This window comes from Littorina saxatilis, linkage group LG2 (assembly GCF_037325665.1).
Source record: "Littorina saxatilis isolate snail1 linkage group LG2, US_GU_Lsax_2.0, whole genome shotgun sequence".
NCBI classification, from domain to species: domain Eukaryota; kingdom Metazoa; phylum Mollusca; class Gastropoda; order Littorinimorpha; family Littorinidae; genus Littorina; species Littorina saxatilis.
Genome location: NC_090246.1, coordinates 3,566,424 through 3,589,256, shown reverse-complemented (window position 1 = coordinate 3,589,256; position 22,833 = coordinate 3,566,424). Strand labels below are relative to the sequence as shown.

The 22,833-nt window shown below is 42.7% G+C and overlaps 1 protein-coding gene across 1 annotated transcript; it reads left to right on the top strand.

Moving 5' to 3' along the window:
- Positions 1-1,662: 1,662 nt before the first annotated feature.
- Positions 1,663-22,329, top strand: LOC138958027 (glutathione hydrolase-like YwrD proenzyme). Its single transcript, XM_070329058.1, has 12 exons — positions 1,663-2,505; positions 3,995-4,148; positions 5,149-5,302; positions 12,055-12,145; positions 13,914-14,029; positions 14,714-14,954; positions 16,394-16,565; positions 18,258-18,417; positions 18,730-18,838; positions 19,325-19,386; positions 19,659-19,741; positions 20,089-22,329. Exons 1-12 carry the CDS (start codon positions 2,418-2,420, stop codon positions 20,339-20,341), a joined length of 1,683 nt encoding a protein of 560 aa, XP_070185159.1. The 5' UTR covers positions 1,663-2,417; the 3' UTR covers positions 20,342-22,329.
- Positions 22,330-22,833: the final 504 nt, after the last annotated feature.

Here is a 22,833-nt window from a genome sequence, read left to right as displayed (position 1 = left end):
CCTTTTGTGTTATCAATGTGGTGAGTAAGCAGGTAAATGCAGAGAAACAGAGCAATGAGCAATTGATGTAAGAATAAAGTCGTATATATTGATTGATGTCACACGCCGTCCATACAACATTTAGGTTGATTATTTGTAACAGGTTACATTGAAGGACCACATTACATGTTCAAGTTTCAGGATAAGCAGAAATGTGTCGATTGACTTGAGCTGTTAGATTGTGTGACCAGAGTGTGACTCAGTGGGTCAAGGTGAGCAGAGTTACAGCCCTTGATCTGTGTTGTTCAACTGAATGAAGGGTTTGGTCGTACGTAGTACTCAAACGGACTGTACTTGTGATGCACAGGCGCGTGAATCGTTTAGCTTTTACAAAGTCGCTTAAGAGACCTATAAAAACATCTTGTAGAGATATTCTTTTAAACTACAGCACACACACACACAAACACACCACACACACACACACACACACATACGCGGCGGCATGCACGCACGCACGCAACGCACGTACGCACACACACATCGTCTCACACACACACTGAGACTACACACACACACACACACACACACACACACCGACACACACACAACCACACACACACATGATATCAGTTCTCTATCTTTCCTTCTCTCTCTGTCTTTAAGGCATGAACTGATGATGTGTACAGAAAACAGTTGCCTTTATTTGTAACAGGAGTAATGTTGCAGTATCAGCGTTATTTCCATTCAAAAACACAATTCTGTGAATTTCATTGATTTCTTTTATGTACTCTATTTCAAATATCCGGCCGTCTTCTATTACAATCGAGACCAGTGACACCAACCGCGGACCTTCCATCTGGACTAGTCAGTTTAACACATATCATTCAAGTTGTATCTAACCATTACCGTAACCGTAATAGTGGATGTTACAGTTTTAGCAGAACAACGGATGCTACATTGTTGAAAACTACCTGTCTGCAGTCATTTTTAACATTAAACTTTGTGGGGTTATTTTTTTGAAAATGGATGCTAGATTCTTGAAAATTTTTCATTCTCAGTCTTCACAGGGCAGGGATGTAGCTCAGTCGGTAGCGCGCTGGATGTATCCAGTTGGCCGCTGTCAGCGTGAGTTCGTCCCCACGTTCGGCGAGAGATTTATTTCTCAGAGTCAACTTTGTGTGCAGACTCTCCTCGGTGTCCGAACACCCCCGTGTGTACACGCAAGCACAAGACCAAGTGCGCACAAAAAAGATCCTGTAATCCATGTCAGAGTTCGGTGGGTTAATAGAAACACGAAAATACCCAGCATGCTTCCTCCGAAAACGGCGCATGGCTGCCTAAATGGCGGGGTAAAAAAACGGTCATACACGTAAAATTCCACTCGTGCAAAAAACACGAGTGTACGTGGGAGTTTCAGCCCACGAACGCAGAAGAAGAAGTCTTCACGTTGCCGAACTAAATTACTAAATTCAATAGTAGCAGAGACATGCATTGATCTATGTCTCTGATAGTAGTTAATTCAGGTGCCTGGGGTTTTTGTTTTGGGGTCAGGTTTCAGGCTGTGTTGACCTCATGTCTGCTCTCTGCCGCTCTGTTGTAGACTGAACACGTGTCCTCTCGAGGACTGTTTTGGTATCAGTCAGAACATCGGGATGATGACTATGCGTTTTAGCACAGTAGCACTCTAGTGACATAATATACATATTTCCAGATGCTGTTATCAACATCGGCAGCCAGTAGTAAAGATAGTAAGAACATCGTTCACCGGTAGTGACCGAACCGGCAATTCCTGTGCAGTTGTAACTCTGACAGTGTACCTGCACCGTGTCACTGAACAGATTGCAAAGGGGCAAGATTGTTAAATAAGAACTTTCGGCAGTCAGTAGTAAAGATAGTAAGAACATCGTTCACTGAGCGGTAGTGATCGAACAATACCTGTGCAGTTGTAACTCTGACAGTTATAAAACATAATTATCGATAGCTGACAACAAAAGTGTACCTGAGTCGTGTCACTGAACAGGTTGCAAAGAGGCAGACCTAAGCTGATAGTCTTTCATAATAGTTGCTAGTTCAGTTTCACGACGTCACTGGGTACGACAGTGCGTCCGCCTGTGTTTGATAAAGGACTCAAACTCAAGGGGCTTCAGTCTGTGAATAAGGGTTTATAACCACACTCCGCTTACACCGTGTACCCGCGCGACTCGACTCCTTGTTATATTCAGTATTGGAAAGAATCTGTATTTTTCATGTGCGAGTGTGTTTTTTATGCTGAGGGAGAGCTGACGACATCCAGAACTGTTTTATTGAACAGATGACAGTGATAATTTGGTGTGTTGAGGATTAGAGACAGCGTGTGTCCCGTTGACGTCGTCTGTACTGTGTGTTAGGCTGTGTCTGTGTCAGTGTTACTGTACGTGTTTGTGTGTTCGCATAACTTGATGGAGTTTAATTCCCGACGTCCCGTCACGGTGTGTAGACAGGGATGTGTGGCGTCCAGTCAACCGCAAGCGTCGCAGATAGGACTGGGTGAGTTGTGGTCATGACACCAGTCAGTGTCATTATAATGTGGTTTTTTTATTTCGGATTAGCACGTGACAAACACTTGTACACAGACATGCAGACAAGCATAAAAAGCAAACAGACCTCTACCTCTCTCTGTCTCTCTGTCTCTCTCTCTCTCCCTCTGTGTGTCTCTGTATCTCTCTCTCTCTCTCTCTCTGTCTCTCTCAGTCTCTCTCTCTCTCTCTCTCTCTCTGTCTCTCTCTCTCTCTCTCTCTCAGTCTCTCTCTCTCTCTCTCTCTCTCTCTCTCCGAACTCTCTCTCCGAACTCTCTCTCTCTCCAGTCTCACTCTCACTCTCTGTCTCTCTCTCTCTCTCTCTCTCTCTCTCAGTCTCTCTCTCTCTCTCTCTCTCTGTCTCTCTCTCTCTCTCTCTCAGTCTCTCTCTCTCTCTCTCTCTCTCTCTCTCCGAACTCTCTCTCCGAACTCTCTCTCTCCAGTCTCACTCTCACTCTCTCTCTCCTGAAGTCTCTCTCTCTCTCACACATACATACACACACACACACACACACACACACACACACACCGCACACCGTGGCACACACACACTCACTCACACACACATACGCACACACACACACACACACACACGCACACACACACATACACACACTGACATACACAAACACACACAAGCACACACACTGTGACACACACACACCGCACACACACACAAGTAAAAATACACACACACACCGTGACCTCGCATGCAGGCACGGAAAGGCTTATTCCGTTTCACAGTAAGAAAACAATGTGAACATTCCCACTCTGCCTACACAGGAAGCACAGGCACATGCCACTGGGCGGGGGGTGGGGGGGGGAGGGGGAGGCAGAAGGGAGGGGAGAGCTCCTCTACTTCCCACTACTCACCCAGTTGCATGTGCCTGTGACAGTGACGATGACATGTGCCTGTGACAGTGACGATGACATGTGCCTGTGACAGTGACGATGACACGTGCCTGTGACAGTGACGATGACATGTGCCTGTGACAGTGACGATGACATGTGCCTGTGACAGTGACGATGACATGTGCCTGTGACAGTGACGATGACATGTGCCTGTGACAGTGACGATGGGTACTTCACCACCACATGATATACAACAAACTCCACCATGACAATATGCAGCGGCACGACTTTTGGCCACCGTGCAAATTCCTCTCTTAATCATAACGGCAAAATTATTAATAATAGCGATATGTGGCAGAGTAGGACAATAGCTTGGCAATAACGTGACTGACAACATAACAACAGTTTCAGTTTAGCCACTACCACGTGAACACATGCTCTCTCGTGAACAAAAAACCCAGAACAATTACATGAAAACAAAACTGCCTACCTTTCACTGCAGTGCAAAAAGACGGCTTACAGTATAAAACAATGTAAGCCTAACTAGCAAATATCCGAGAACAAAACACCTCAGTGTTACCCACAGAATACAATCCCTGTTTCACCAGACGTGCTGCGATCTGGTGGCAATGCAGCAGACGCAGCAGTGGCGGTTGCCGCAGCGCTGAACGTGACAGAGCCGTGCAGCACGGGCATTGGTGGCGACGCTTTCTGTCTCTTCTACGATGCCAAGACCCAGAAGGTCAAGGGTCTCAATGGAAGGTAAGATTATTGTTCTAACGAAGACAACATCAACGAAAGAGTGTAGGCCCTACTTAGATAAAGACGTCAGGTTGTGTATAGGATACACTTTTATTTATTCATTTATTTACGCGCGCACACACATAAGCCCACTAATGCAAGCCAAAACTAGAAGAAGAAAAAAACCACAGAGGGCCCCAAAGGGGGGGTATCATCACGATCACGGGAAGGGAAATTTTAGCTTTCACGATCACAGTTACCTTGATTTTTGTTTTCACGATCACAAACACCTTGACGAATAGAGGATCATAGAGTGATACAGCTGTGAAAAATGTACGTTGAAAATAAAATGCTTTGCAATAATGCCCATCACGATCACGAAAACAAATGATGATCACGATCACGAGACTTGATTTTGTTGTCATCACGGATCACGGGCAAAGTCCCATCACGATCACAGAAATGGAAATTTCGGCAATCACGATCACAGAAAGGTCAAAAAACGCCAATCACGATCACGACTTTAAACCCTTTGGGGCCCTCACCACACTCACACACTCACACACACGCCGCGCGCGCAAAACAAAACGCATTACCTTACAAGAAGTGATAAACAAAAACGTGTCATGTCAAGGCTGCGCGCTTATTTATTACATTTCAAACTTGACCGGCTTACACCAATACGGAGGCACCAAAGACCAGACAAAATGCACTAGCAGTCACACTTCGTCGGCGACAACTTTAAGGTGTCTTAACGAACCGGAGTGATACCGGAGATCAGTAGAATACTTAAAAGCAAGGGGAACAACTGCAAATGAACTGCCGCGAAACGTCACATTCTGTCGATCAGATTTCTGATGCTGATATCAATCACCCTGGACATATAATTTACTTACTTGCTAGCTTACTGCAACGAAGGACCTCCATTCCTGTGTGTTCTGGGCGAGTCTCCAGACGTATGGTTCAGGGCCGGTCTTACATATAATTTACAGGTAATATAAATGTATGTCCATGTCCATAGTGGCCGGTGCAGTTCAGAGGCCTCGCTGTCACGCTTGGCTGATGATGGCTTCACTCAGTTCCTCAAGTTCTCCCCTCGTCACGGTCACGCCGTCACGGTGCCAGGTGCTGCCGCTGCCTGGTGCGACACGGTCACCAGCTTTGGCTCGGGCAAAGTAATGGTTAAGTGTAGCTATCTTTGAAAGTGCTTTTGGTCATAGAATAGCCGTTGCCAAATGTTGGTTGTGGAAAAGCGATGATTTGGTGTTTTCCTGTCTTTCAAAACGATCAAGATTGTACAATTATATTAGCAACTATAGCCCTGGTTCTCCAACGTTTGTAGATGTAGCGAAGAGTCTCGAAATGTCGATTTAGGAGGGGGGGGGGGGAGTACCCGCTACGACGTCAGTCAACTAAGACAAACATAGCCAGGAGACATCAGTACTGATATAGAAAGTGCAGTATTCACCCAAGTGAAGGTAATCAACTTTCATCTTCGCCGGGTTTCTCGTCAGACAGCAAAATAATGTAGCGAAATAGAAACAGAAGTTACACGTTACAAGTTAAGATCCAAAGTTTAAATACGGCCACACACGTAGTAGCCTACTCGTGCAAAACACGAGTGTACGTGGGAGTTACAGTCCATAGTAAGCGCAGAAGAAGAAGAAGATCGAGAAAAAGATCGCGAGCTGGTTAATGATCTGATATCAAGCCAGCAGCAAGACATGGCACTGACTTGACAAAAGACAGAAAGAGCTAAGACATGGCACTGACTTGACAACGACAGAAAGAGCTAAGACATGGCACTGACTTGACAACGACAGAAAGAGCTAAGACATGGCACTGACTTAGTCTTAGTCTGCTTTGACCAACAGGCCGGAGAAAGTGGTGTACTGTCCGCCGAAGTAGTCATAGGCCGCGGCATCGACATTCTTCAGGGACACCTTCACCCCCACCTTGACGTGCACAACGACTCGCATGGTGGACTGCTGGAAGCTCTTGCTTTGTCGGTTGTCTGACAGCGCGTAAGCCAATCGATTGCCGTCTGCAAAGATCCCAGCGGTCACGTGACCCGTTGTATGGTAGCCCATGATGGTGGCTTGGAAATCATAGAGTCCTGAGACGGGCGCTGTGAAGACCCCAGTCGCGGTGTCGTATGCTTGGCCTACGTTGGTGATGGCACGGTCCAGCAGCAGAAAACCGTTTGGAATGGTTTGGATTTTGCTGACGCCGCTCTGAGCTTGAAAAGCCGCCATTTTGTTCAAGGTACCTGGAAGAAAAACAGGCTGACTTGGTTGCAGTTTTCCAGTCTTTTGGTGCTTCGAACTACTGCATTTTGATGTTACATTTTGAGCAGGATTTATTTTGTTAACATTTTTATTCTCTGCCATTTTAAATACAAAACAATTTGGTAAACCAAAACGTGAACAACCCAACATTAACACCAATTCATTTACAGATACAGAAACGGGGAAAAAGAAAGAAAACCCCAACAACAACAAACAACAACAACAACAACAACAACAACAACAACAACAACAACAACAACAACAACAACAACAACAGAAAATGCTAAACTGTATTATGAAATTGCCCCAAAGAAGGATTAGTTACTACTAGCAAAAACCAACAAACCGACGAACAAAAACAAAGACAGTTGTCCCATTTCCCTATTTGTTGTCGATTTCTCTTACGTCTTATGTATTTTATAAATCATTATTGGGAATTGAGAAGACACGGCATTTGTCAGTGTTTTAAGCTAATGCTACGTTCCTACCTAATTGCTTCCGATTTTTGGGACCGGTTTTTGTGGGTTGCTCTCTTCTTGTTATACCACGCTGGTCGCTGGTCGCTGGTTTATAACATACACAGGTAGCGCAATCCCCGAGTGTTGATGCTACTGTGGGAGCCCCCTTTTGAGACCTCATAAAATCTGGGAAAATGTTGTCTTAAAAATGGAGGGAGTTCTAAAATGGAGATAAATGACCTGACTTTATGACCCAGCAATATCGGGAAAAGTAGCAGGGCTCCCCTGCGCGTCCCTGCGTCCTATACGCACTAGAAGCCGAAACCGGGCCACGTACAAGAAATGCTTTGGAGGGGGTCCCGGGACGCACTAAACTTTAAAACAGCGGGTCCTGGATTGTCGTGTCCACCTAGAATATTCCAAGGAAGAAGACACTTCATAGTACACAATACGTGACCACAATGTTTTATAAGTACACTGGGACTTTTTGGCTTTTGGACCCTTAGGACCCTCTAAAATTCTGCTGTGGGGTTCTCAGGACGCACTAGGAGGGGCGTCTGTGGGGAGCCTTGAGTAGAGTCTTTAAATGAGGTCGATCTTTAAATTGGTGAAGGTGGCCTTAGAATGGGTGTTCCACTGTTCATCATTAAAAAAAGCTGGATCAACACTAGTACTATAGTATTGCTGTTGGGCAAATTCCGGACGGCTTGGCGCAAATGACGTGATGTATAGACTACAAGATTGAACAACTGAATGCCCTGTGCATGTGCACAAGCCGAAAACTCTTCAGCTCACCTGTCAAGGTTTCCATGGCGACCATCTTAGCTGTGAGGATGTTGACCTGCTGTGACAGGTTCTCAACAACGACCTGCAGCGGACCTCCGTCATCCGACCTTCTAGGTCTTACCGCGGCTCCTCTTGCGACCTCATCCCTCTCCGTAACGACCTGTAGCGGACCTCCGTCATCCGACCTCCTCGGTCTTACCGCTGCTCCTCTTGCGACCTCAATCATCGCCACCATGACCAGACTCGCTGCCCACACAATGAACAAACACTTGGACGACATTTGTTCTCTCGCTTCTCTGACCGCTGTGAAGGAACCTGAGAGTGGAATGAAACTAGTTTTTATCGCCACTTGCCTAACTCCTATGGTATCGATCTATCTTTAATGGCAAGACCTTTGCTTCCTCCATTCAGTTCTCACTGAGGTGACCCCGGTGCCGTGCTGATAAACACGCAAGACGTTTTCGTCGTTTAAAGGAGCTTCACGCACTGATACCATTTCTATCACTGACAACCTTTTAGTCTCATCTCTCGCACTGAAAATAATAAAAATTACATTTTATCTTTAAAAAAAACAAAGCACGTTTTGAAGTAGATGTTTTCAACAATGCAATGATGGAGTTTTCTTTGTTCTTTTCTTTATTAACTGATCGATCCCACACATGACGAATGACATTGATTCCACATTACTGTTTTTAATCCTACACATGACGAATGACATTGATTCCACATTACTGTTTTTAATCCTACACATGACGAATGACATTGATTCCACATTACTGTTTTTAATCCTACACACATGACGAATAACATTGATTCCACATTACTGTTTTTAATCCTACACATGACGAATGACATTGATTCCACATTACTGTTTTTAATCCTACACATAACGAATAACATTGATTTCACATTACTGTTTTTAATCCTACACACATGACGAATGACATTGATTCCACATTACTGTTTTTAATCCTACACATGACGAATGACATTGATTCCACATTACTGTTTTTAATCCTACATACATGACGAATGACATTGATTTCACATTACTGTTTTTAATCCTACACATGACGAATAACATTGATTCCACATTACTGTTTTTAATCCTACACATGACGAATGACATTGATTCCACATTACTGTTTTTAATCCCACACATGACGAATGACATTGATTCCACATTACTGTTTTTAATCCTACACATGACGAATGACATTGATTCCACATTACTGTTTTTAATCCCACACATGACGAATGACATTGATTCCACATTACTGTTTTTAATCCTACACATGACGAATGACATTGATTCCACATTACTGTTTTTAATCCTACACATGACGAATAACATTGATTCCACATTACTGTTTTTAATCCTACACATGACGAATGACATTGATTCCACATTACTGTTTTTAATCCTACACATGACGAATGACATTGATTCCACATTACTGTTTTTAATCCTACACATAACGAATAACATTGATTTCACATTACTGTTTTTAATCCTACACACATGACGAATGACATTGATTCCACATTACTGTTTTTAATCCTACACATGACGAATGACATTGATTCCACATTACTGTTTTTAATCCTACACATGACGAATAACATTGATTCCACATTACTGTTTTTAATCCTACACATGACGAATGACATTGATTCCACATTACTGTTTTTAATCCTACACATGACGAATAACATTGATTCCACATTACAGTTTTTAATCCTACACATGACGAATGACATTGATTCCACATTACTGTTTTTAATCCTACACATGACGAATAACATTGATTCCACATTACTGTTTTTAATCCTACACATGACGAATGACATTGATTCCACATTACTGTTTTTAATCCCACACATGACGAATGACATTGATTCCACATTACTGTTTTTAATCCTACACATGACGAATGACATTGATTCCACATTACTGTTTTTAATCCTACACATGACGAATAACATTGATTCCACATTACTGTTTTTAATCCTACACATGACGAATGACATTGATTCCACATTACTGTTTTTAATCCTACACATAACGAATAACATTGATTTCACATTACTGTTTTTAATCCTACACATGACGAATGACATTGATTCCACATTACTGTTTTTAATCCTACACATGACGAATGACATTGATTCCACATTACTGTTTTTAATCCTACACATGACGAATGACATTGATTCCACATTACTGTTTTTAATCCTACACATGACGAATGACATTGATTCCACATTACTGTTTTTAATCCTACACATGACGAATGACATTGATTCCACATTACTGTTTTTAATCCTACACATGACGAATGACATTGATTCCACATTACTGTTTTTAATCCTACACATGACGAATGACATTGATTCCACATTACTGTTTTTAATCCCACACATGACGAATGACATTGATTCCACATTACTGTTTTTAATCCTACACATGACGAATGACATTGATTCCACATTACTGTTTTTAATCCTACACACATGACGAATAACATTGATTCCACATTACAGTTTTTAATCCTACACATGACGAATGACATTGATTCCACATTACTGTTTTTAATCCTACACATGACGAATGACATTGATTCCACATTACTGTTTTTAATCCTACACATAACGAATAACATTGATTTCACATTACTGTTTTTAATCCTACACACATGACGAATGACATTGATTCCACATTACTGTTTTTAATCCTACACATGACGAATGATATTGATTCCACATTACTGTTTTTAATCCTACACACATGACGAATGACATTGATTCCACATTACTGTTTTTAATCCTACACATGACGAATGACATTGATTCCACATTACTGTTTTTAATCCTACACATGACGAATGACATTGATTCCACATTACTGTTGTTAATCCCACACATGACGAATGACATTGATTCCACATTACTGTTTTTAATCCCACACATGACGAATGACATTGATTCCACATTACTGTTTTTAATCCTACACATGACGAATGACATTGATTCCACATTACTGTTTTTAATCCTACACATGACGAATGACATTGATTTCACATTACTGTTTTTAATCCTACACACATAACGAATGACATTGATTCCACATTACTGTTTTTAATCCTACAAGTTAATTTCATTTAAATGTATGTCAATTTTCATGTTTGTTTGGTCGTTGTTGTTGTTGCTGTTGTCGTCATTGTCGCCATTGACTTACTACAGTTCTTCCCTACACATACGGCGCAACAACTGCTGCAATACCGAGTTTCATCATATAGGAAGGATTGGGCCAGACGTCGTTGTTGTTGTTGTTGTTGTTGTTGTTGTTGTTGTTGTTGTTGTTGTTGTTGTTGTTGTTGTTGTTGTCGTCGTCGTCGTCGTCGTCGTCGTCGATGACAAGGACGATGACGACGAGAGAAGATCAACTGTATTACATTATTCGTCATTAACCTCAACTTGTTTGGGGATACACCAAACATTTGTTCGCCAGACCCTGCTTTAATGCCCGGCAAATATATTTGCCATTCATTTTGTTCTTTGTATTCCTTGCTGGCAGATTGTGAATAAAAGTGGGGCACGCCACGACATCCAGAACGTATTGTATAGCGGCAATGGCTAATCTCCCCGACACCAACCTTTTTCACGAACTCGCCTCTTTATCAGCCTTTAAACAAATTATTCTTTCAATTTAATCCAATGTTACAAACACAGTGAAGTTGTTGCCAATTTACAAAGTGCGCAAGATACACGTACAAACTAACTCCTCAAACCGCAAGTTACACATACAAACTAACTCCTCAATTCGCAAGTTACACATACAAACTAACTCCTCAAACCGCAAGTTACACATACAAACTAACTCCTCACAACAACAACAAAATAATAATAATAACAAAAATAAGTAATCATATAATTTGGGCATGAATGAGAATTAAATGTTTGTACAAATCAGCATCAATTTCCCGCCCAAGACTGTTAATTTTATACAAATATCTCTCATAGTCATACAGTAATAAGTATAAATCATCTCTATAACAGTTATTCAGTGATTTGTGTGGGGCTGGTCCGTGTGTGTGTGTGTGTGTGTATGTGTATGTGTGTGTGTGTGTGTGTGTGTGTGTGTGTGTGTGTGTGCGTGCGTGCGTGCGTGTGTGTTTCTTACGTGCGTGTATGCGTGTGTCGGTTGCATTTGCATGTGTGTGCGTGCGTGCGTGCATACCAGTACGTGTGTTTGTGTGTATGTGCGTGTACATTTTAAGCCGTATTTGACAGCAAAACCTTTCGTTTAAATGTATAGAGCCACAAGCCTACCATCTTACTCTGGTCACAATGAACTTCTGATAGAGTTGATCAGCATTTGTTGTTTTTCAACAGCTCAGCCTGCAAGACATCCTTCAACCGGCCATAGACTTGGCACACAACGGATTCCCAGTCCAGGAGATAGTTGCATACAGCTGGAAGAAAAGTAGGTCACACACACACACACACACACACACACACACACACACACACACACACGCACACACACACACACAGAGCAAGAGAGAGAGAGAGAAAGAGAGATAGGCAGAGTGTGTGTGTGTGTGTGTGTGTGTGTGTGTGTGTGTGTGTGTGTGTGTGAGAGAGAGAGAGAGAGTGTGTGTGTGTGTGTGTGTGTGTGTGTGTGTGATCGTGTGTGTGTGTGTGTGAGTGTGTATGTTTGTGTGTGAGTGTGTGTGTGTGCGTGTGTGTGTGTGTGTGAGAGAGAGAGAGAGAGAGAGAGAGAGAGAGAGAGAGAGAGAGAGAGAGAGAGAGAGAGAGAGAGAGAGAGAGAGAGAGAGATGTATACAGAAAAAGCTGGCATTCGTCGGTTGGATCGAATACGATCATTGGTAATATATGATACAACGAATAATGTAACAAAAACGAATAATGTAACAATGTAAAAATATCACATTCCACAAAGTAATGCATGCCTTTTATTATTATTCATTTTTCTTGTTTAGAGCCTCTACGCTGAATGGTGGGGTTGGTTTTAGATCCACATCCCATTTTGGTGCAATCCCATTTTGCCACCGTCCCATTTTTTGCCCCATCCCATTTTCGCGACATTTCACAAGCCAAGCGTCATTTTACTAACATGTCATAACAATAGCGCGACATCCCATTTTGACACCATATCCCATTTGGCCGCCATGCCGTTTCACCGCCATTCCAATTCGCCCCCATTCCATTGTCGCGACATTTCACAAGCCAAGCGTCATTTTACTACCGTGTCATAACAATAGCGCGACATCCCATTTTGACACCATCCCATTTGGCCGCCATCCCATTTTTGATTTATTCTTCTTGCCAAGCCTCACTATACTACTATACTGCGTTATTCAACTAGGAAGACATTCCGTTTACGCGAAATCCCATTTTTGTCACAATCGCAAAATGGCGAAATGGGATGACGGCAAAACGGCGTGGCGACAAAATTGAATGTGGCGCTAGTGGTATGACACGGTGGTAAAATGACACTTGGCCTGACATGTCGCGAAAATGGGATGGTTGCGAAATGGGATAACGGCGAAACGGGATTGCGCCAAAATGGGACGTGGAGCTAATGGTACATAATATGGTGGTAAAATGACACTTGGCCTGTGAAATGTCGCGAAATGGGATGGGGGTGAAATGGGATAACGGCGAAAAGGGACTAATAGATCCCTTGACTTTGGGGTAGCGCGACTCTGTTACTGCTAGCTTTCCACTGGGAGGAAGCGACCCGAATTTCCAAGCGATGGGACAAAAAAGTAATGACATTTTTTTTTCTCAATAGATCCCTTCACTTTGGAGATGATGAGTTAAATATCGGGCGCATTTACGTGATTTGTAAAACATTTTACAAATCGCGGGGAGGGGGGTAGAATCAGAGTATAACGGTGTGTGTCTATCTGTCTGTGCATGTGTGCGAGTGGCGTCACTGATTCTGCAAAAAGCGTGCATGCAATGTGAGTGACATGTGATTTTTGAGAGTGGATGCTAACCCTAACCCGAGACTGTATTATGAGCTATTTTACACTTTTTCTAATCTAAGTCTAACTTTTTCTAAGTTGAAAAAAGGACTACAATTGTTACATTATTCGTTGTATCAAATATATGAACCCATAAACAATCGAACGAACACAATTAAAACATTATTTTAGTGTAAAACTACTGTGTTATCAAAACATAACGAGACACTGTTGATGGTTGCCAATATGACCCCATAGGTGAACCCATGCTGACCGACCCGAAAAATATCCATGGTAACGACATGCTGCTGAACGGCCAGGCGCCGCGTCATGGAGACATCATGAAGATGCCACTGCTCGCCAAGACTTTCAGGGTAAGCGAGTGTGTACAACTTCGTGGAAACACTGAACGTTGAAAGGTCAGATAAAAGCCTAGTTTTAGTCCTCAAAAGAGAACCTTAAGGCAAAATAAAAATATATGTTGGTTTAGGATAACCCGACCGACCCTAAAACTTTTGGGACATTTTGCGAACTAAGGTAGAGGAATGAGAGCTGTCAAGAACAGAGGAAGGCACTACCAATTTAAGGGAAGTAACCTCCTTTAAAATCGACTTAATTAAAAAAAAAAACTTTTAAAAGTAAAAAAACCGACATACCGACCCTATTTTGTTGGGTCACGTTACTCTAAACCAACATATATCTTTGTTTGGCCTAATGTCAAATATCAAAGAAAACCAGTCTTATTTACCAGATTCCATCTCTTATTACCTTCTGGGTCTTGTAAAAATTGTTTCTTGTGACGCCATGAATTTGAATTGTGCACTCAATGAAATCGTCACGCAAGTTCTTGGCGCCAGAGGTCGAGCAAAAAGTCGATGCCCTTTCAGAAATAGGTTCTATCGAGGGTTCCAATTTCAGTCCAAAACTCGAAAAGGATATCCACTAAAATTATCTGACATCCAATTTTGATTTCAGTAATATGTGTAAATGATGTAGATTTTATCTGAGCGTTTATCTAGATGCAAACCGTTTATCGTTTTCACAATTCATTTCTGCAGGAATTGGCCGCATCAGGTAAGCAGGGTTTTTACGAAGGACGCGCTGCACTGGCCATCTGCGCGGCAGTGAAAAAACATGGCGGCCTGCTGACGCCACAAGATTTTGCCAATCACAAGACCACCATCGACGATCCCATCTTCGCAGACTACAAGGGGTGTCGGGTGTGGGAGATGCCACCCAATGGACAAGGGTTGACAGCTCTCATTGCTCTAAACATTTTGGAAGGATTTGATTTACAAGGTATTCTGATCAAAGTAAACCTGTGTCGTACACATTGTCAAGAACAGAGGAAGGCACTACCAATTTGAACTGAAGCTACAATACGCTAAATGATTTATTTTCCGTTTTATGTTTGTGTGTTTTTGTTTGTTTTTTTGTACGCTCAAAATATCTAACAGTGTTTTTGAATGTCTGTTTGAAGGAATGCATGTTAAATACTGTAGTTGTAGGCTATGTAATGGCATCATATTTTCATGGTTAACAGAAACTTCAAAGCAGCCTTAACGACTTAAAGATGCCTCTTTTTTTTAATAAGCGTGATGTTTGTGCCACACGATGACACGGTTCGAACCAAGGATTATGACTTAACACCGAATTCGCATGCTCTCTTGCGTGCAGCCAAGCACGAGGTAGGAAAGTGACTACCTTAACGTTATGAATGAAATCGTGGAAGCTGTGTCATATGGAAGCTGCATCATGTAATGTGTCATGCAGGTGTACAAGCCAACAAAAGGAGTAGCTGCACCTGGTATACTCCAGCCTTATGACTGAAGTTTTGCGGACACTTGTCTACCACATAGCAGACCCCAGAAAATGCCGTCCCTTTAGTTACACTGATCAACGTATTTCACCATAGCCTTGGGGTTTATTCGGGCACTGCCTTACTACCCAGCACACCCGAGAAAAATGCCGTCCCTTTAGTTTTGCGGGCACTACCTTACCACACAGCACACCCGAGAAAAATGCCGTCCCTTTAGTTTTGCGGGCACTGCCTTACTACCCAGCACACCCGAGAAAAATGCCGTCCCTTTAGTTTTGCGGGCACTGCCTTACTACCCAGCACACCCGAGAAAAATGCCGTCCCTTTAGTTTTGCGGGCACTGCCTTACTACCCAGCACACCCGAGAAAAATGCCGTCCCTTTAGTTTTGCGGGCACTACCTTACTACACAGCCTGCACACCCGAGAAAAATGCCGTCCCTTTAGTTTTGCGGGCACTGCCTTACTACCCAGCACACCCGAGAAAAATGCCGTCCCTTTAGTTTTGCGGGCACTGCCTTACTACCCAGCACACCCGAGAAAATGCCGTCCCTGTAGCTACACTGGTCAGCCTATTTGACCATAGACTTACCTTGTTTCTGTGTATTTCTCAATCAGGTGTCCAACCTAACAGCAGCGAGTACCTGCACCTGGTGATAGAGGCCCTGAGACTGAGTTTTGTGGACGTTGCCTACCACACAGCAGACCCCAGTCTGTTGATATCCCTGTAGTTACACTGGTCAACCTATTTTACCATAGACTTAACTTGTTTCTGTGTGTTTCATATTCAGGTGTGCAGCCTAACAGCAGCGAGTACCTGCACCTGGTGATCGAGGCCCGAGAAAAATGCCGTCCCTTTAGTTACACTGGTTTGCATATTTCACCATAGACTTGATTTTTATCGTTGTATCTCTGATTCAGGTGTGCAGCCAAACAGCAGCGAGTACCTGCACCTGGTGATCGAGGCCCTGAGACTGAGTTTCGCGGACACTTCGTGGTACACGGCTGACCCCAGTCAGGTAGCAGTCCCTGTGGAGCAACTCCTTAGCAAAGAATACGCTGCTAAGCGAAGGGCTCTTATCGACCCCAGAAGGTAATTCGTGTTCTTTGCTGCTAGGTTTTTGTTGTTGATTTTTTTTAACCAGTTTTTGAAGATGTCTGATGAAAAGTAAGGATCGTCGCTTCGTCGTTGTGATTCATTGTGGTTTGTATTTTAACCTGGCGGCTTGGACAGAATGTTGTATCTGAGAGAGTCATTGAATTTGCACCTATGATGCAGGTAAAGTCACAACTGCAGGAGTCATTCTTGCATGGTCTATGTTAACAATTTCCAGAGCGATAGTTGCCATGAAGTGTCACCATTACAGCGCACTGACACTATACATACGTTTATTTGTACGGCAGATACATGTTGAAATGTGTGTGTTTAGTGTATATTTTTAGCACTACAAACGTCAGTATGTCACTGTAGTACAGGGGCGGATTAGGGGGGTGGTTACAGGGGTTCCGGACCCCCCCCCCCCCCCCCGGCTGTCAAAAAAAAAAAGATTTAATACTAACTTTGAAAGAAATAATGAGTGGCTGCTAACACCAGTTGATCATATTTAAAATCAAGGATAAACCATAAATTGTTCATAAAATAGCTACAACTCTTCAGCCTCAGGGGGGCTTCGCCCCCCAGACCCCCCAACGGGGCCTTGCCCCTGTACCCCACAAGGGGTTTACCCCTGGACCGCAGGTTGTAACACACCCACCCCACCCTCTGGCTTAACTGCTCCGCCCCTGTAGTATGTAACTATTGCAGAGCGATGTCCGGCGTGAAGAGAGGCTCACCGCAGCATGGCAGTGACTCACGGTGTATTTCTGTGGGCATGTGACGGACGTATTATACTTTCAACCAATGATTGTGTGTTTTGTGTATTTGTCGTGAACTACGGTGCTTCAGTGATTATTGTAACCATTCTTGTACGATAAATGTTTACCATTTTCAGAGCGATGTCTGACTTGAAGAGAGGCTCGCCGCAGCATGGCAGTGACACGCAGCGACACGGTGTATTTCTGTGCGACGGACGTATTATAATGTAAACCAATGATTGTTTAATTGTCTATTTGTCGTGATATGCGGTGCTCCGATGATCTTTTTCAGAGCGATAACCGACGTAAAGAGAGGCTCGCCCCAGCAGGGGGGCGACACAGTGTATTTCTGTGTGACGATGTAACGATTTCATATTTCCCCCGTGGTCATATTTCCCCCTCGGTATATATACTCAAGACTGAAATTTGTTTCCTGGTAAAATTAAGAAGTGAAATAATTTAAGGACGAAAAGCATGTCAGTTTCTTGCATGTGAAAAAAATTGGTGGTGAAATTTAGTAGATTTCACCCCAAAAATCGATTTCTTCGAAAACGTGTACCGAGTGGTTACGTCCCATGGATAAGAAGGGAAACATTTTAGGATGAATCAAATTTCTAAGTTAAATACAAAAAATTGGTTGGACAAATTTGGCCCTATGAATGCAAGGTACCCAAGGTCGCTCATCAGTACTATCGAAGGGTGTTTTTTTGTTCAGTGTGGAGTTTATACAAGATCAACGAGGCCGAGAATCAAAATATGACCACGGGGAAAGATGCCATCGTCACAACGGACGGATTATACTGTAAACTAATCTCAATGATTGGTGCTACTATTTTCAGAGCGATGTCCGACGTAACGAGAGGGTCACCCCAGCATGGCAGTGACACGGTGTATTTCTGTGTGACGACATATTAATGTTGTCTATTTTAAGAGCGATGGCCGACGTAAAGAGAGGCTCACCGCAGCATGGCAGCGACACGGTGTATTTCTGTGTGACGGACAAGGAAGGCAACGCCTGTTCCTTCATCAACAGCAACTTCATGGGCTTTGGCACCGCCATTGTACCCGAGGGTTGCGGATTCACCTTACAGGTACAGAGAGACTTGTTTCTTCTGCTTCTTTATGTGTATGCTGCAACTCTCACGTGCACCCCTGTGAATGGGCTATTAGGCCTTCGTGTATGAATCTCTGTAACAACCTTGCACAAAGCAAACGTTTATAATCCACTGATTGTTTCATCTTGCTTAGGAGGCTGGATGAAGGCAAAGGCAGCTGCAGCTATGAACATTGAGATAGCAGACGAAAACTCAATTCATTGTGATGATGTTTGTAACTGGCAAGCTTGTTGCATCACTTACGTTTCTCGCAAGACGTTATACCCCCGCCTGAACCTTTATTTGCAGAACCGTGGGTACGGCTTTTCACTGGACCCCGAGCATCCAAACGTCATAGCGCCCAGCAAGCGTCCCTACCACACCATCATTCCCTCCATGGTCACCAACTCTAAGACTGGTCAGTGTGTTGTGTCTTTGGCGTAGTCGGCGTCATCATCATCATCATCGTCGTCGTCATCGTCATCATCATCTTCATCATCATCATCGTCGGCGTTGTCGTCATTATAATCATCGTCGTCCTCGTCATCATCATAATCAGCAGCAGCAGCAGTAACATCATCATCATCGTCGTCGTCGTCATCGACATCATCGTCGCCGCCGCTTCTATAAACTTCTCACTGACGATGTTAATCCTGTATTTGTATTAATTTATACTGTTTCATAATTTTGTATTTTCGGGTCACTTGCATTGGCCTTCAGTTACATTGTTATTTTAATTACCGTGATGTTTTGTCAGAGAGTAACGATGACGTCCAGCAAATTTATTTATCGTTTTCACAAATGGTTTTCACAAAAACACACTGATGGCAAAATATGTTTGAACAAGGGAAAATAAATTGGCGATGAGCATCATGAATATTGTTGAACGTTGTGTTGGCTACAGGAGAACTGATGAGTGCCTACGGTGTGATGGGGGGCTACATGCAGCCACAGGGCCACGTGCAGGTCAGTTGTGTACGTGTGTGTGTGTGTGTGTGTGTGCGCGTGTGTGTGTGTGTGTGTGTGTGTGCGTGTGGGTGCGTGTGTGTGTGTGCGTGTGTGTGTGTGCGTGTGTGTGGTGTGTGTGTGTATGTTTGTGTGTCAAAACTGTGTGTGTGTGTGTGATATTTGTTTTTGTGTCTCTATATGCGTACGTGTCAGAGCTGATCAGTGTACTGTCACGCCGCCGCTCAGTTGTAACTGGAACGAGTTCTAGCCATGGCAGTCCTTGTGCGCAGGTGTTGCTGAATCAAGTGGAGTTTGGCATGGACCCGCAACAAGCACTGGACCAGCCCCGAGTCTGCATCGGTAGCTCGTACGGGTAAGTCAAAATATTACCTTTCCATATTTTCATGATCGATCCGTAGGTGGGAGACAGTGTGTGTGTGTGTGTGTGTGTGTGTGTGTGTTTGTGTGTAGACGTGCGTGTGCGCGCGCTAGTGTGCGTGCTGGTTATGGAGGGCGTGGCAGGGACCGGGAGGGGGGGGGAGTATATACGTAAGCACACCGATACCTGACAATGCAACGCCGTTTTGCATAACTTTGACAAGAGGCTGAGACAGGTCCCCTCAATTTGTATAGGAATAAGTTTCAACCTAGCTTAACCTGTCGAATTTGAACACCTAACATTCCTTTATCACTCGAATAAACTTTGTTCTCTTTTGACAGATTTGACGCATCAGCAGCTACCGTGATGGTTGAAGAAGGAATTTCACCGGAAGTGGTGGACAAATTGCGCAAGATGGGTCACGACATCCCTGACGTTTTATCCGGGCACCAACGTAGTACTTTTGGTCGTGGTCAGGTGATCACACGCGGTGCATGGTGGGACAAATCGGAGAGTGGTGCCGTGTGCAAAGATCCCACTGTCTACTGGGCGGGATCGGATCCCAGAGCGGATGGGATTGCAGTGGGATACTGATGTTGCGAACCGTTTCCCCTTTTACAAATCTTATTACCCTGTTCATACACGTTGTATTCGTCCGCTTAATAAGATATTATATTGCTTTTAAGAGCACGCTTATAAGCCGCTTAGCTTGTTGTGCTCCATTTATTTCATTTATAGTATACGGCATTGATATTTGCATTCATCTCAATAAAATTGTTTAAAACAACTGTTTGATTTTTATCATACAGTGTAGCCGTGTGCACAGATGCCATTGGGTGCTAGGCATGGGGAGTTTCGGGTTGGATGGCCCGGACAATGGGATTACAGTGGGATACAGAAATAGAGAACTATTTTATATGTATCACTCGGATTGTTGACTGTATTGCGAACGTTTTCGAAATTTGTTTATTTATTGCGAATTTAGCAGTGTGCCTTTTTTTTAAATTATAATATTATGGCGTTGTATTGCGCATGATCTCGTAAGAAGTAGTGAAGAAAAAGGGAAATGAGAAATGCAATATTAGTTTTTAAAAAATATAAACTTTTTTTAAGGAAACAAGCAGGAGGCCTTATTCACTACGAGAATAAAGAACAAAACTTGACTAAATGTAAAAAGGAAACAATGTGAATTACTATTTATACTATTCGTGCAATATGAGTTCTCTAAATGTATATACATTGTCTTACAGGAAAACAAACAGTAGGACTTATTCATTACGAATATAACAAACAAGTCGCGTAAGGCGAAATTACTCCATTTAGTCAGAGACATAGATAGAATGTATGTCTCTGATTTAGTCAAGCTGTCGAACTCACGGAATGAAACTGAACGCACTGTATTTTTTTCACCAAGACAAAGACAGTACAGCTTCGTCAATCCCCGCGAGAAGGAAATCGCTCACCTCCCACGTGCAAAACGCAGTGATATGCACACGCCAGAATAGCGCAGTAGCGTATTGTGCTAAGCAGGAAAGCGCGCTTTTCTGTATTCGTGTAAACTTTCTGAGCTTGTTTTGAATACAACCTATCATATCTATATGTTTTTGGAATCAGGAAACGATAAAGAATAAGATGAAATCATTTTTGGATCGATTTCTTAAATTTTAATCGTAAGACTAATTAATCTATTTTCGTTAATTGTGATCACATTTTAAGAGTAAACATGACATATGTATATATTTTTAGATTCAGAATGTCATGACGAATACGATGCAATCAATTTTAAATCTTTTTGCGAAAAATCGATTTTAATGACAACTTTAATGAGCAAACTCATTAATTAGTTTGTAAGCCTCCAAGCTGAAATGCAATACCAAAGTCAGGGCGTCGTCGAAGATTACTTGACCAAAATTTCAACCAATTTGGTTGAAAAATGAGAGCGTGACAGTGCCGCCTCAACTTTCACAAAAAGCCGGATATGACGTCATCAAAGACATTTATCAAAAAAATGAAAAACTTGTTTGGGGATATCATACCCAGGAACTCCCATGTAAAATGTCATGAAGATCGGTCTAGTAGTTTTCTCTAAATCGCTCTACACACACACACACACACACACACATACACCATGTACACCCTCGTCTCGATTCCCCCCTCTACGTTAAAACATTTAGTCAAAACTTGACTAAATGTAAAAAGGGAAATAATGTGAATTACTATGTATACTATTCGTGCAATAAAGTACAATCGCACAGCAAGAGGCAGTTGTTTCAAAATCGTCATCAGTTTCTCTCGTTCTGTGAAGTCAAAAGGTAGATACAATTTACAGTCAGCCGATGAGCAGCTTAACGTTCTTCATGTTCAATCCTGTGATAATCAGCTCTCCGTGTTGCTCCTGTTCAATCCTGTCATGTAATAATCAGAAGGATAATACAAACAATGATTACCAGGGGATGTAGAGCTTTAACAATTAACGACAAGATCTAAGAAGGAGGAGGAAGTAATCGATACAAATATAAACAGTAAATGAGAGTTAGGCGGAACCAGGCTCCGGGCACCTGAGAGATTAAAAAGCTATGAAATGAACAAACGACTTCATCTCTTTTATGTCTTTTCTTTTTTTCTCTATTTTTTTGTGAGACCTCGGTTGCACGCTGGCTGCTTCAGCCCTTCTTTATTTGTGTGTGTGGGGAAGCACCCTTCTTCATTGGTCTCTTTTTGTCCAACGACATTTACACTATAACACCTTTCAGTCTAACTGTCTTAATCTTAATCTTAGTTCCAAATCAAACATACAACAAAATATTCATAGGTTTACCGTAACGGTATTTACCATTGCAAATGTTAGTGACAATTATCAAATAATGTGTATATTCTATAAGCTACTGCCTGAAGGGAAATGTGTTTGTGTGGTGGGAAACCCAGCAAGGCTGTTTCTGCATTCAATACTATACGAACGTCAAATTTCATAATATACAACATCTGACCAAATGTTATGTATTGTATGGCAATCAAAAAAGAAATGTTTGATATAATCTATTTCATTTTACAAATCCCATTACCCTTTTACGTTGTATTCGACCGTA